Raw genomic sequence first — 14,296 nt, 5'->3', positions numbered from 1 at the left:
AGCGACTTCTTTGCAACAAAGAAGCAACTTCCAAAGACTACACATTTCTCACTGGAAGCGTGAGACTTCTCACTCTGCACCCGACGCCCCCGGCTCGAGATTCAGAGAACCAACACCTCAGGGAGGACTCTCTGGCGACTGCGAGCCCGTGAGTAACCTGAAACAACCCCCCCAAACCCCCACAGTGACGCCTGCAGAGAGAATCCAGAGGCTCCCCCTGACCGCGACTGCCTGTAACAAGGGACCCGACACCTGGAACCAACACTGCACCCGCAGCCCCCAGGACCTGAAGGAACCGAACCTCAGCGCAGGAGTGACCCCCAGGCGACCCTCTGCCTAGCCCAGGTGGTGGCTGTCCCGAGAGGCACCCCTGTGCCTGCCTGCACCGCTAGAGGAACCCCCGGGTCCCTCCATTGTTTTCTACCTAAAACCCGACGCCTGCTTTGCACACTGCACCCGGCTGCCCCTGTCCTGCTGAGGGTGTGTTTTGTGTGCCTACTTTTGTCCCCCTCCCCCCCAGCCTCCCAGTGCTCTACAAACCCCCACCCGGTCTGCCCCTCGAGGACACAGGTACTTACCTGCTGGCAGACTGGAACCGGAGCACCCCTGTTCTCCATAGGCGCCTATGTGTTTTGGGCACCTCTTTGACCTCTGTACCTGACCGGCCCTGAGCTGCTGGTGTGGTAACTTTGGGGTTGCCTTGAACCCCCAACGGTGGGCTCCTTATGCCCCAGAACTGAGACTTTTAAGTGTTTTACTTACCTCCTAATCTAACCTTTAATTAACTCCCCCAGGAACTGTTGATTTTTGCAGTGTCCACTTTGAAAATAGCTTATTGCCATTCTTACAAAGACTGTATATGATATTGCTTTTATTCAAAGTTCCTAAAGTATCTAAGTGAAGTACCTTGTATTTAAAGTGTTTAATGTAAATCTTGAACCTGGGGTTCTTAAAATAAACTAAGAAAATATATTTTTCAGTATAAAAACCTATTGGCTTGGAGTTAAGTCTTTGAGTGTGTGTTCCTCATTTATTGCCTGTGTACAACAAATGCGTAATACTACGCTTTGATAAGCCTACTGCTCGAGCACACTACCACAAAATAGAGCATTAGAATTATCTAATTTTGCCACTATCTTACCTCTAAGGAGAACCCTTGGACTCTGTGCACACTATTTCTTACTTTGAAATAGTATATACAGAGCCAACTTCCTACACATTCTGAATACAGTTTTGAGCCTTTCATTTGGAGCAGAGAGTCGGCGCAATCAGGCTGTGATCCCAATGTTGTAACCTCTCTACTGGGTCTACTGCGGATGACTGCAAGGCTGCTGGGATTGCTGGGCCTTCTGCATCATGGTGCTGAAGCATGCCAGATGACACGTGCAAACTCTGCAGTAGTATCTGAAGTCCCATTGGACATAGCAGCAGGGAAGTTTGTCAGATTCTACAAGATTTTGGAGGTGACTTCAAAAGAACTCCAGTGGTAGCTACTGGACCGTGATTGGGTCTGTGGCAGACCCCTCTACTTACCCAACTCAGACTTGGCAGTGGTGGCAAATTCTGGGTTGGTGGAGGTCATATAGGAGCAGAGGAGATCAGATGGCTTAGGTCTCTGATGGAGGCTCAGCTCAACCTCAGTCTGTTGGAGCTGCAGCTGAATTTGTTGATACTGAAGTCCTACCTGCCCACTATCAAAGGGAAGGTTGTACAGGTGCTCATGGACACACCACTGTCATGTGATACCACAAGAATGGTGGGGGGGAGGGTGTTGTTGGTCTTGTGCCAAGAGACTTTACCTCTCTGAAAGTGACTGGACCATCAGGGAATTTCCCTTGTGGAAAACCACCTGGTGGGATCTTTGAACACAAGAGCAGACAAATACAGTCTCTGACGCCTGGCAGACCACAAACAGTAGTTACACCCGGAGGCGGCACACAGCAGCTTCCAAGACAGGGGAAAACCCTGGTTTGGTCTCCACACCAGTGTTGAGAATGCGCAATGTCAGCACTTATGCATGCTGGAGTTCCCAAGACAGCTCTGTCTCTGAGATGCACTCCACCTATAGTGGATCTTGGGACTCCTGAATGCCTTTCCACCACTTCCTCACCTGCCCTAAGTTCTGAATAATTTTCGGAATGACCAGGCTCAGGTCTCCTAGTGACATGGACTGGGCCAGGAGAATGTGCTACCCAGACATCCGGGGCATGAACATCTGTCCTCTAATCAAGCTGCTGCTTTGGGATGATCTTCTGTCTCGGCAGCAGGGGCAGGGTCTGAGCCTGCACAATCTGTATCTACGTACTTGGAGATTGAGCAGAAGAAGTTGACTACATTTGACCTTCCTTCTGAGGCCGTCGATGTTATCTTTCTGGCGTGATATCCTTCTACGATATCTGTGCATGCCAGACGCTAGGACATATTTGTATCCTAGGGTGGCATCCGCCAAATTGATCCACTGCAAGCCAGGTTGTCTTAAGATATTTTGTTTGTATTGCCGCTAGCCAATCAAGGCTTTGTTTTGAGTACTGTTAGCTATTTTTCTGCTCTTTTCAACTTTTTGTGTGATAGTCAGATCAACCTTCTTTATTTAAATCATGTGTTGTGAAGAGATGTTTGAACAGTTTGCAATACTTTTTCTGTCAGAACCCTTTCTGAAGCCACAGTGGGACTTGAATTTAGTTCTCACTTTTTTTTTGTGCACCCTTATTGAGCCACTGCACAGTTCATTCCATTAAGGCTGTCCATTAAAACTTCTGACTCAAACAGTCTTTCTCTTTTCCATAACATTGGAAAGATGTGTGGGCGAGCAGCAGTCTCTTGCTGTCCCATTTAAGGAGAAGAGATACTACATCATTTTGACCCCACAAGAGCATTAAGCAATTATATATAGATCGGACCGTACAACATAGATTAGTGCTTCCCAACCTGTGGTCTGGGGACCCCTGGGGGTCCGCGTTGCTTCCTTAGCGGGGCCACAACTGCTCAGAAAATTGAATAATATTAACAAATTAGGTCCTGAGCTTTTAGTAATGGCTCAGTGGGGGGGGGGGGGGGGGCGCTCCCCAATCCCAATAATGATTCAGTGGGGGTCCCCAGGTTCTAGTAATGATAAAGTGGGGGTCCACAGAAGTCAAAAGTTTGAGAACCGCTGACTTAGACAATCAGCTTTTTGTGGGATTCTCTGGAGCACAGGAGGGAAAGATGATGCAAAAACCCACCATAGCCAAAAGTGTTACCCCTGGGATGTCACATGAGGTGCCTGTCCTGGATATTTGCCAAGCGGCTATGTGGGCGTTTAAACGTATGTTCACAAAGCTTTGCTACCTCGCGCGTGCAGGACTCTTTTTTCTGAGCCAGGTCATCACATGGGAAGTACTGCTATGGTATCTATTCACAATGAGAAGAATCTTTAATTAGAAGTATCCATCAAAAGAACAAATTACTTATCTTTGGTAATTAACTTTCTGGGGATACTCTGTTTAATCACAAATTACCAACCGTTCCTCCCATTTCTCTTTTCTGTAAACTGAGCTCTTTTTCTCCCTAAACAAGTTCACATAGAGAACTGCACACTGGTCATGCACGTCTGGCAGTAGGCTCTGCATCTAACTGCACCGACAGCCTAAGAAAGCAACTGAAGTCAGGGTGCATGAGTGGCACTTATGCTGCTCTGCTTATCCCTTCCGGAGCTGAACAACATTGGCACGAGGTGCACGCCGTCACCTGCCAGCGTGCAGGAGTACTGCTTTCAAGTTTCCGGATCCAGTGTCCTGCCTTGGGAATATTCAGGTGAGAAATCTGCTCTTACAGATTATCCATCGGAAGGATCGATACTAAAGGGAATTAACTTTTTATCTATTATATGAATTGATGAGAAGCTGGAAGAAGGCCTAATAAACTGGAGGCTACTAGTTTTGGTTTGCCATTTGTAGGCCATGAGAAGCTGAATGTATCCTGTAATGGTAGCACCAAAGAGGAATAACATTTACATTGATGTCTGATGTCTTATAGATACAATCTTCATGACCCTAAATCAATAATTACTGTAAGGATGTCTGAAAGAGCCGACGTGTACTGTCATGCTTTTGCCACTAATTGTCTGACCTTTGTTGTTTGTAATGGGAAAAGCTTTTAAAAAAAACTTGAAATGGCAGCAATACAAGCTACAATACAATTCCAAAACATCGACAGATTCAGCAGGTCCCCTTAACTCCCACCTGTTTATGAAGTGTGAAAGGTTGAGTGCATACATCAGTATGAAAGTCCGAGTTTGAGAGTTCACATCGTTAAATTAATTGAGCCAGAGATTGGCAATAGGTGCAGAGTTCGGTTAGTGTATTATTTAATGAAAGCCTGTCACATTGAGGGCATCATCCAAAGTTTTGTTCAGATATTATTCTGTTACATTATTTGCTTTTCATGTCACGGAAACACTAAAGGTTTTACATTTTAGCAAAACAAACGTATGTAACCGTACCATACATAGCACTAGTGCTCATTAACAAAACTAAGCTATGATTGGCTTTCCACGTAAGCTTCTTAGCGAATTAGAGTCCAAGTTGTTGGAGCAGATACCAATCCTATAATAGGACTCCGATCACATTTCCTCACTAAAAATAATAAAGAAGAAACTGGAAAGTTAAATGCAAAATATATTTATGGGTTGTACAACACGAAGTAACCCTTACAACTGTAAAATGTGGCAGGTGAATGACCAGGAATTAGTATTACTAAACATACCTGCGCCAACTTGTGTACATACTATTATCACACACCTCAGTTAATTTCGATGTAAACATGCAAAGAGTTGTGTAACTTGTGCGAGACGAGCAGGTGAAAAGTTTAAAATGATATAGCTGATTTATTGTTGTAAACCACTATATGTTACCATCTAATTCCAGTTTTCTTACAATTTACTTTGAAATGTTGTTTTCCGCTGTTCCTGAATGTGGTGTTGTACCCCCTGCCTTTGGGTCATTATATTTGTAGACATTTAAAGTGTTTATTTTTTCTTCAGAGAGGTTCGTACCCAATCTTCTGAATTAACCCTCTATCAGCGGGGGTAGTGGACACTCAGTTTTTAAATTTTTGTGTCAGCTAATTTGACTACGTTTTATTAGTAAAAGAGTGTCAACTTATTTTACTAAAATGTATTAGTAAGACACCCAGTCCTTCCCTTTTTTGTTATAACCGCTATACAAAATCCTGTCCTGATAAAAAAAATATATATATATATTACATCGTAAGAATGATCTACATTTTCTTACGTTTTTAATAGTCTGTCTTCAACTCTTGTTTTTATTTTATTTTTATTTTTATTTTTTAAGTTAAAGGAGTCTCTCCTGATCCCTTGTTTTGGGACAGAAGGTCAATTTTCTTTCTCTAAAGAGTGTACTTTTCTGCCCTGTTTTGTGCAATATCTATAGTTTATTTTTGCTCTAGGTGAGCCCAACAATAATGTAGGCTCACCGAGGACTTGCCTGTTAAATTGACTGGGTCCTAAAAGTAGTGCATTAGGGTTGAAGGGGCATCCATGTAAATCCCTCTTTAAGAGAGCGATAACTGTGCTCTCAATCGGGTTTTGTGGGCGTCCAGTGGTTGCAGTGCTATTTATAGTGAAGGGTCAGGCATTTATTCTCAAATCTGTCATGGAGTGAGGGTCTCACGGCACTGAAGGGGGAGTTGGAGAAGGGTGGGTAGGTGCTGCTACTGCTCGAACAGCCAGGTCTTGAGAAGTTTCCTGAAGGCAAGGAGGTCTTTGGTCTGGCGCAAGTGGTTGGGGAGAGTGTTCCATGTTTTGGCGGCGAAATGCGAGAATGTTCTACCGCCAGTTGTAGTTCTGCGGACGCGTGGGACGGTTGCAAGGGCGAGGTCTGCGCAGATTCCGGGTTGGGAAATTTATGACTTCCCTTCATGTGCGTGACTACATGGAATGGTAGAGAGCTTTCTTTTCAGACAACCCAGGTCCGGTCTTGCCAGTGGAGTAACAAAACTTAACACCCCTTCCCCCCACCAAAGTACCTGTAGGGCCCCCTCCTCCCCCAACCCTTGGACCCAGTCAGGTGCCTGTCGCCCGTGCACTGTGTATGGTGCAAAGGGGGGCCCTTGGAGCTCAAGGGCTCCCCCACACTGCTGGGGCTGCAGGGGCCTTTGTTACACCAGTGGTTCTGGCCTCCAGAGCAAACCTTTTTCATTTGTTCTAGTGTGGTACAGTATAGGGTGAGAAGTGAGAAAAGTTGCAGCCCTTGCAGTCCTCGGTGGTAGACACTGTCTGATATTTGTTACTCCTATAAAAGACAAACCTGGCATATTCCTTGATAAGGTACATACAGCAGCTGTGACAGCTTGCCTGCAGAATAGACAATACAAATCACGATTCAAAATAACTGTTGTTAAGGTTTTTATGTAATATCTCAAAAGAGGCATTCCCCCAAGAATACCACTAGTCCCTTAATGGAACCTCGATATTGTTCTTACTCAGCTCACAGTCCTGACTTTTGAGCCATTACAATCTTGCCCACTTCATGGAAAATGCCTTGACTCATTGCATTAGCTTCCTTAAACAGACTCAATCAACTGCAAATCTTACTGGTGGATGAGTCTTTCGTTTGAGTACACAAAGATTGATTTGTGCTTAGAGCAAACCCTCACTTTCTGCCTAAGATTATCTCCTCCTCCATGTCAGTTGAATGATTGACTTGTCATTTTTTCCCCATAACTTCAATCGGTTTCAGAAAGGACATTACATAGTTTAGATAAGCCAGCCCTCATTTACTTCCATTGTCCACAATAAATCCTTTTGAAAGAGAAAACTGTTCTTTTGTAGCTGTTGGCAAGCCAGGCTTAGGAGTGCCCATTTCCATGGCGAGTCTTGCTAGATTGATAGCCAAATGTTTTCTAATTTACTATGCCGAAGCCAAACGTACACTCACTATGTATGGAGCACATTCCATTCATGACCAGGGAGTCGCAAAGCCTCTCCAAGGCAACATCCAGCTAGTAGACATTTGTAAAGCTGTAACATGGTCTACCATCTACACCTTCACCAAATACTGATGTGTCGACATTCATGCTCACCACGTGATACAAACTGTCTTTTGTTCCAAATGTATTCCTCTACAGCTTGCAAGGCACTGCTTTTAGGGAGGCGGGCACTGCTTTGGTCTATGCAGATCATGTGATCTACATCAGCATATCTTGCAAACAGAAAAGTTACTTTCTTGTAATAATTGGTTTGTAGGTTTTAGTGATGTAGATTCACATGCACCACCCCGTGTCCCCAGAAGCATAGCTCAAGGTATGATGTCTGGAACAGTTGTCTCCTTTCAGCTACATATCACCACACCTCCTTTCTACCACCTATATGGGAAGGGGAGCGAATCTAAGTGGAGGTCTGTGTCCTGGTTCATTGCGGTTTTGAGGGAGATCTCACAAGTCACCACAGAAACAATGTTTCTGCTTCTGAAAAAAAGTACACTGCATGGTCTGTGCCAATAGGTAAATGCCAAGAGTGTGCAAAACGTGTTTTCCTCTTTGTATATCCTGTGTTTATACTATATAAAATGAGAAATCAGCTGGGTTGCAAGTGTCTTATTTCTGATTGGTGTTCATAGCCTTGGGCCTCGAAGCATTGACACGAGTCACCAGATGAGAAGTTTGGAAAACTTACATAAGGATTACAGGTGTTCTTTTTGATGCTACTGTGAGTTGTCGTCCCTAAACTCTGTTGAACCCTGCAACTCCTATTAATGCAACAAGCAGGGTCAGTATTCCTAGAAGTAAGTTACATCCCTCAGGTAATGAACACACATACAGTTTCACTTTAGTGTCTCAGCAAAGGCAGACCTGCATAACTCACAACACTGCCAGGGTTTTTTCAGTGCATACTGACTGGCTTTCCAGTAGCCACTTCTTCGCACACTTGGGGGTCAGGTCTGTGACTAGTTCAGTGGGTGTCTAGAGAGGTCTCGTAGGATGTATAGCTAAACAGTGCTGCTGCCTTGGCACTGACGCTGAGGAGAGCATTCATTGATTGAAGTATATGCAGAGAGTCAGGCGTCTGCCAATCTTTGGAAAGGAATGACCAGTTACCACATATTGGCCCTGGGTACCGTCTACATTACAATTGTACCACGGTAATAGAAACAAATCTGTAATGCATTGAACAAGAGTTTTTTTCCATTGCCTTCCCCTCCTTGTTTGTCAACGTGTTTTACTGCTTGTTTGCATTTTCACTGGGACTGTAGTGTTATCTTGGGGACATTCTAGCATCGGAGGTGCCTCAGGAAAATTACTTAAACGAAAGAAAAAATGTTTTAATATCCTCTGCTAGCCAGAAAGTTATGGATATTTGAGAAGCAGACAGTCGTTTCTTGGTGTTAAAATGTCAGTGATGGTTCAAGGGCACATATATACCTTTTATGCCTGTTTTCTGTTTTAGTTTTGCAACGTCCTCTGCTGAAGTTGCACCCGGAGCCAGTTACATGGATCAAGCATCCTCACCCGCAGTGTGCTCCCAATCGCATTATAGCATCTACCCTCAAAGGTATGTGGTGGTTCAATACTATACAGGAGTATGCCATTTCGATAAAGTGTACAGGTTGTGGTTGAAACCCGTATCTGCTCAGTCTTCAATGCAACAGTAGTCAGTAGATCAAATGCCCTTCCTTTGTAATGATACAGAGTCATTGAAAAGAGCTTTATACTCCTCTTAGTTATAAAGCAGTGGACAGTGAAGAACACTTAACTTTTACAAGTTATTTTCTTGCCTCAGAAGAAGAGCTATTTAGGTTTTTACAGTGTGAATGATGCCTCTATCCTGTTAAAGCAAGTTGTTTGGGATTCTGGAACACATTCTAAGATGACCCTATCTTGACCTGGATGATGTATGAGAAGGTAATTTGATCGCATCTCTAAATATATGTAATTAAATTATGCGTACCTTTAGTCATAGCTCTATTGTAAAGGATCATCAAAATTTCTCTGTAGAATTTAGATAGAGTTTATCACACACGAACAGTTGCTTTTGAGTCTAATCCTTCACATTATCAGAAAAGATCATGCAACCATAAAACCTTAAAAGGACACCGATGTGCCAGAGCGTGAGCATGCTGCATCTAGCATTCACTGGCGCTGCCTGGCACATCAGTGATTTAAATGAAAACTAACATGTGTTTTTAAATGCAGATTTACGTTGCAGTTTTCACAATATGCCCCATTGCACATTCAAATTATTTTTACACTATTGCACCATTAATCCTAACCTTGCATCATAAGTAAAAGTTTAAAACATGTAGGAAAGGCAGCCAGATGGGCACTAGTTGAGGAAGGCTGAAATGCCAGTCTATCTTTAAGTAGCCAGCAGCTTCTATATCCCATCATGCCTTAAAGTGACAGTTGCTACGGAACCATGTTACTTTTTTCTAGTCCTGTGGTAAGGATCCTGGAACACTGGTAATGGATTTTCATCCTATTTAAGCTTATTAGCCGTTTGCTATGATATCATTTTGGATTCCCCCAACATTTTTGAAAATGTGTGTTTCTCAGCATTCTCCCCTATTCATTTTTGGATATTACAGCAGTTTACTTTACTATGGCTTCACTTTATGTAAGTGCAATATCGCAGCAATAAGAAAGCCGAAATGAAATCTCATGGTCTTTGTTTGGTCTGTCTTTCCAACTCCCACCTAGAGGAAGAATATCCAATTTGTCAGAAGCTGTCAAGGTGGCGCTTAAACCTCAAGAATCGAAAGTACAGAGATAAACAGGAAGAGCATGCTAGAGTAGTCAGGGGAAAGGGCCTCCTTCCACTGTCACCCATCTCACAGGCCTTAGGGATTCCCCAAGAGGAAAAGGAGGAGACATAATGAGCATGATCATTCCTAGTAAAAAACACTATACTGACATGCTTATCTGATAGAGACTTCTAGTTGCAGATTCCTTACCTTAGAATTTTCCACCAGGCATCAGACTGGATCTGGAGATTTTTGTTCGAGCAATACCCTTGCGCAACGGTAGGTGGCGTCGGTCAACTCCGCAGGCGCCGTGATGACATCTGGAGTAGTACATACACGCCGCCCTCGCACAGTGACGTCAGTTCTTTTCTTTCCGCGCCACGCACTGATCCGGAGAAGAACTACCCTCGGCTATTTTTTGGCTGAATCTGACCGTTTTGTCGCGTTTTTTGTGTACGAACTTGGTGCGTCGAGGATGTCCCCGAAAACCAGGTTCAAGCCTTGTGAGGACTGCCATCAGACGATGTCGGTGATGGATCCTCATCGTGTTTGTCTGTGGTGCCTCGAACGCTACCACGACCCGAAGTCGTGCTCCGAGTGTCGGGCCATGCACCCGAAGGCTTTGTGGGAGCGGTCCCTAAAGCTAATGGCAGCCCGGCACTCAACTCCGCATAGGTCCCGGTCTCGCTTGAGATGAAGGTCTTGAGATCGGTTGCGGAGTCATCACCATTCGTCACCTTCTAAATCCTCGGGTCAAGGTAAGAAAAAGTCGAAGAAGTCCCATCACTCCCCGACTTCGCCCCATCGCTCGGCCGACGCGGCGCAGGAAGAGCATCCACGCACTAGGCCTCTGTCCTCGGAGCCTGCATCTGGGTCGGCTCTGCGCTTCCCTGAGTTCCCCAGAGCCGGAGTGACCCCCGCCTAACTAAAAGAGTTTTACGAGGCCATGCGCCTAATTTTGGGGCCGGCTGACCCCAATACGGCACCTTCAGGCCCAAGGGGTTTGGCTGAGGGTCCTTCGGGTTCTGCACCGGCGGCTTCAGCCCCGGCCACCAAAGTCACCTCCGGATCCGTGCGTGGATCCGCACTGGTACCGGTCGCACCCTTGAGACCTTCTCTGGTACCGGGTCGATTAACAACACTTCCGACGTCGGTGGTGCCCACTGCCGACCCCATTCTTATCCCCGATGACTCAAGAGTCGGAGCCTCGTCGGCTGACCCACCGAAGCCTCTGGACATGTCTGGAACATCAGGGCATTACCCTGATGGTTCAACATCTGGTGAGATCCCTCAACGCCAGAGAAGACTAACTCAGCCGTCGATACACAGGCGATCACGAATGGCGTCTCCATCCGGAGGTGGCGTAAGGTCTCTTTCAGCAGTGGGGAGAGCCTTGGTTGGATCTGTTTGTCTCCGCAGAGAACGCGCAATGTCAGCTGTTTTGTGCGTTAGACTTTCCAAGGCGACACTCGCTCTGCAACGCTTTTCGTCTCGAGTGGAGCTCAGGCCTCCTTTATGCCTTCCCACCTATCCCTCTTCTCTCCAGAGTTCTCAAGAAAAACAAGAACGACTGGGCCCAAGTCAACTTGGTGGCTCCGGACTGGGCTCGAAGAGTGTGGTATCCAGAGCTATTGAGCATGTCCATCGATCCTACACTCATACTGCTTCTTTGGGCGGATCTTCTGTTGCAGCACCAGGGGACAGTTCTTCACCCAAACCTGTCCAACCTCCACCTTCATGCGTGGAGATTGAGAGGCAACAGTTGACGGCCTTTGCCCTTCCACCTGAGGTCTGCAATGTTATCTTGGCAGCCAGGCGTCCATCGACTAAAACTGTATATGCCTATTGTTGGAATAAAATTGTGGCATGGTGTACCAACAAATCTGTTGATCCCCTTTCTGCCCTTCTGTCAGAGGTTCTTCTGTTCATTCTTTCTTTAGCCCAGCAGGGCTGTGCTTTGGGCACCCTTAAAGGGTATTTATCTGCCATGTCCGCCTTTCTTAGGCTACCTGATCAGACCTCACTCTTTAAATCTCCTATTGTGAGTAGGTTCTTAAAAGGGCTCACCCATTTATTTCCTCCTACTCCATTTATCATGCCTCAGTGGGACCTTAATCTTGTACTTACTTATTTGATATGTACCCCCTTTGAGCCAATGCATAATTGTCTCTTGTGGCTCCTCACCTTCAAAACTGTCTTTCTGGTCGCTATTACCTCTTCTTGCAGGGTGCGTGAGCTTCAGTCCCTTTCCTCAAAACCTCAATACTTGTCTGTACATCCTGACAAAGTAGTGGTACGCGCTAGATCTTCCTTCCTTCCTAAGGTGGTTACACCATTTCATGTAGGCCAGTCCATCACTTTGCCTACCTTCCACGCACCACTACATCCTTCCCATGAGGAGGAGAGACTCCACCGTCTGGACCCAAAAAGAGCGTTGGCATTCTACCTCAATCGTACTAAAGATTTCCGGGTGGACGATCAAGTCTTCGTTGGCTATGTGGGTGCGAAAAAAGGGAAGGCGGTGCAGAAGCGTATCATCTCTCGATGGGTGCTTCTTTGCATCAAAATGTGCTACGCTTTGGCCAACAAGCAACCTCCTGAAGGCTTGTGTGTGCATTCCACCAGAGCAACTGCTGCTTCTACTGCGTTAGAATGCAGAGTTCCTATCCTGGATATCTGCCAGGCAGCTGCACACGTTTGCTAAGCATTACTGCCTGGCTAGTCCGGTCTGTCGAGATGGCTATTTTGGTCATTCAGTCCTGCAGGACTTTCTAGTATGATCTTGGTTCGCAGCCCACCACCGAGGATGGCATTGCTTGGGTATCTATTCTAAGGTAAGGAATCTGCAACTAGAAGTCTCTATCAGATGTACAAGTTACTTTCCGTCGGTAACTTAATATCTGGTAGCGACATATTCTAGTTGCAGATTCCTTACCTCCCACCCATCCTTTCCGCTTGCGAACTGATTTCTAGGGACAGGCATTCCCCCTTTCAGGTCCTTAGCTCTGGCGCACCAATCTCAGTGTTCTTAGCAGCTCTGCGCTCTGGCGTGGAAAGTCATTAAAAGAAACTGACGTTACTGCGCAAGGGCGGCTTCTATGTACTACTCCCGACGTCATCACGGCGACCACGACGCCTGCGGAGTCAACCGACGCCACCTACCGACGTGCAAGGGTATTGCTTGAAGAAAAAGCTCCGCATACATTCTGACACCTGGGGGGAAATTTTAGGGTAAGGAATCTGCAACTAGAATATGTCTCTACCAGATATTTAATTACAGAAGGTGAGTAACTTGTACAACGTTGAGCATGAAGCCACAATAGCAGAGAAGTCAGCATTTGGCATTGTGAATGCCATTGACACTGAGATATACAGCGGATCTACACATTTGCTGTCATATCATTCAGTCACATCATTAATTGTGTCATTATTCATCGTCACCACACCGAAATTTGATATTGACATGGAAATATTCATTGTCAAGAATATTTTCTTAATCATCTCCCTCACCAAAAGTTACCTAAATGGGTTTTGCCTCCTGACATCGTGACTCCTTCGGATGACCCAGAGCAGACACTTCTGCAGCTATTATAGATCTGCAAAAGCCTCTTTCAAGGCTCATTATAGCACAGATTGAGCTCAGCATCAACTGCCTAGAGAAGGGTTACTCCTCCTTGGGTTTATCCAGCATACCTTCCATCTGACTGGTGATACCTGAACTGCAAAAAAAAACGAAGCTGTTTTTCTTTTTGTATGCAACAAAAAATATTTCTATGGAGAATTTTCTTAGCTTTGTGCAGGATTAAGAATATGATGAACCTCTTTGTGGGTGATTACAGTGAGTGAGCAATCACTTCCGAGGGTGCTATAGGTGAGTGGCATAGTCTGTATTTTTATTTACAAATGCTGCTCACAACGAAAAGGTTTGTTTGTGTCTAACAATGATTGAACTGTACATTGTCGATTTTTTGTTTATGCGCATGGGCCTGACACTAAAATAATTTGTTATTGATGATTGTCAACACTGCACCCAGTAAATTCTGCACAGGCGTTTAAGATATAAAAGAGGTTATATTCTTGCTGAATTTAATCAGTTTGAGATATTTTAAAGCAAAACTGATAAGGATATTACGTTTCTTTTAAACATCTTAGACTTGCATTTGAGCCTGAGAAAAAAGAGCAGCTTTTATGTATGTTCAGTGCTACTCAGGACACACAGCAGAAACTTCATCAGTTGGTCCAAGTTAATCAGGATCTAGGACTCTATTGGCATTGTGGACTCATTAATTTAAGCCTTTGCACGGGCCAGCACACCCCATACAGATTCTTCCCACACAGATAGAAGGTCATGACTAGGCTCCAGCCAGTCAAGTAGCCAGTATCTTCTACCCGAACTAACACACCCCATGCTGCAATGTGCCACACAGTGGTAACTTCAGGAGTGGCCACCAGCCAATCCGGATACAATAATGTATACGCATCACAGAGTCCTTATTAAAAACTACTGCCCAAATGATCACCAGCCGTATTGCCACACAACACTCTGAGGCAACTTCAGC

General features: G+C 45.2%; 1 protein-coding gene across 9 annotated transcripts in view; it reads left to right on the top strand.

Annotated features, from left to right (window-relative positions):
- LOC138299444 (signal transducer and activator of transcription 5B) overlaps window positions 1–14,296 on the top strand; it is a 994,326-nt gene that overhangs the window by 958,170 nt on the left and 21,860 nt on the right. For all 9 annotated transcript variants that reach the window (XM_069237688.1, XM_069237689.1, XM_069237693.1 and 6 more), the window contains one exon: window positions 8,444–8,548. In XM_069237688.1, coding sequence (XP_069093789.1) covers window positions 8,444–8,548 — 105 coding nt within the window. The remainder of the gene's footprint in view (window positions 1–8,443; window positions 8,549–14,296) is intronic.

The sequence above is a fragment of the Pleurodeles waltl genome, chromosome 6 (genome assembly GCF_031143425.1).
Source record: "Pleurodeles waltl isolate 20211129_DDA chromosome 6, aPleWal1.hap1.20221129, whole genome shotgun sequence".
In the NCBI taxonomy this organism is placed as follows: Eukaryota; Metazoa; Chordata; class Amphibia; order Caudata; family Salamandridae; genus Pleurodeles; species Pleurodeles waltl.
The sequence above is the reverse complement of the archived record's forward strand: the minus strand, read 5'-3'. Positions and strand labels throughout refer to the sequence as shown.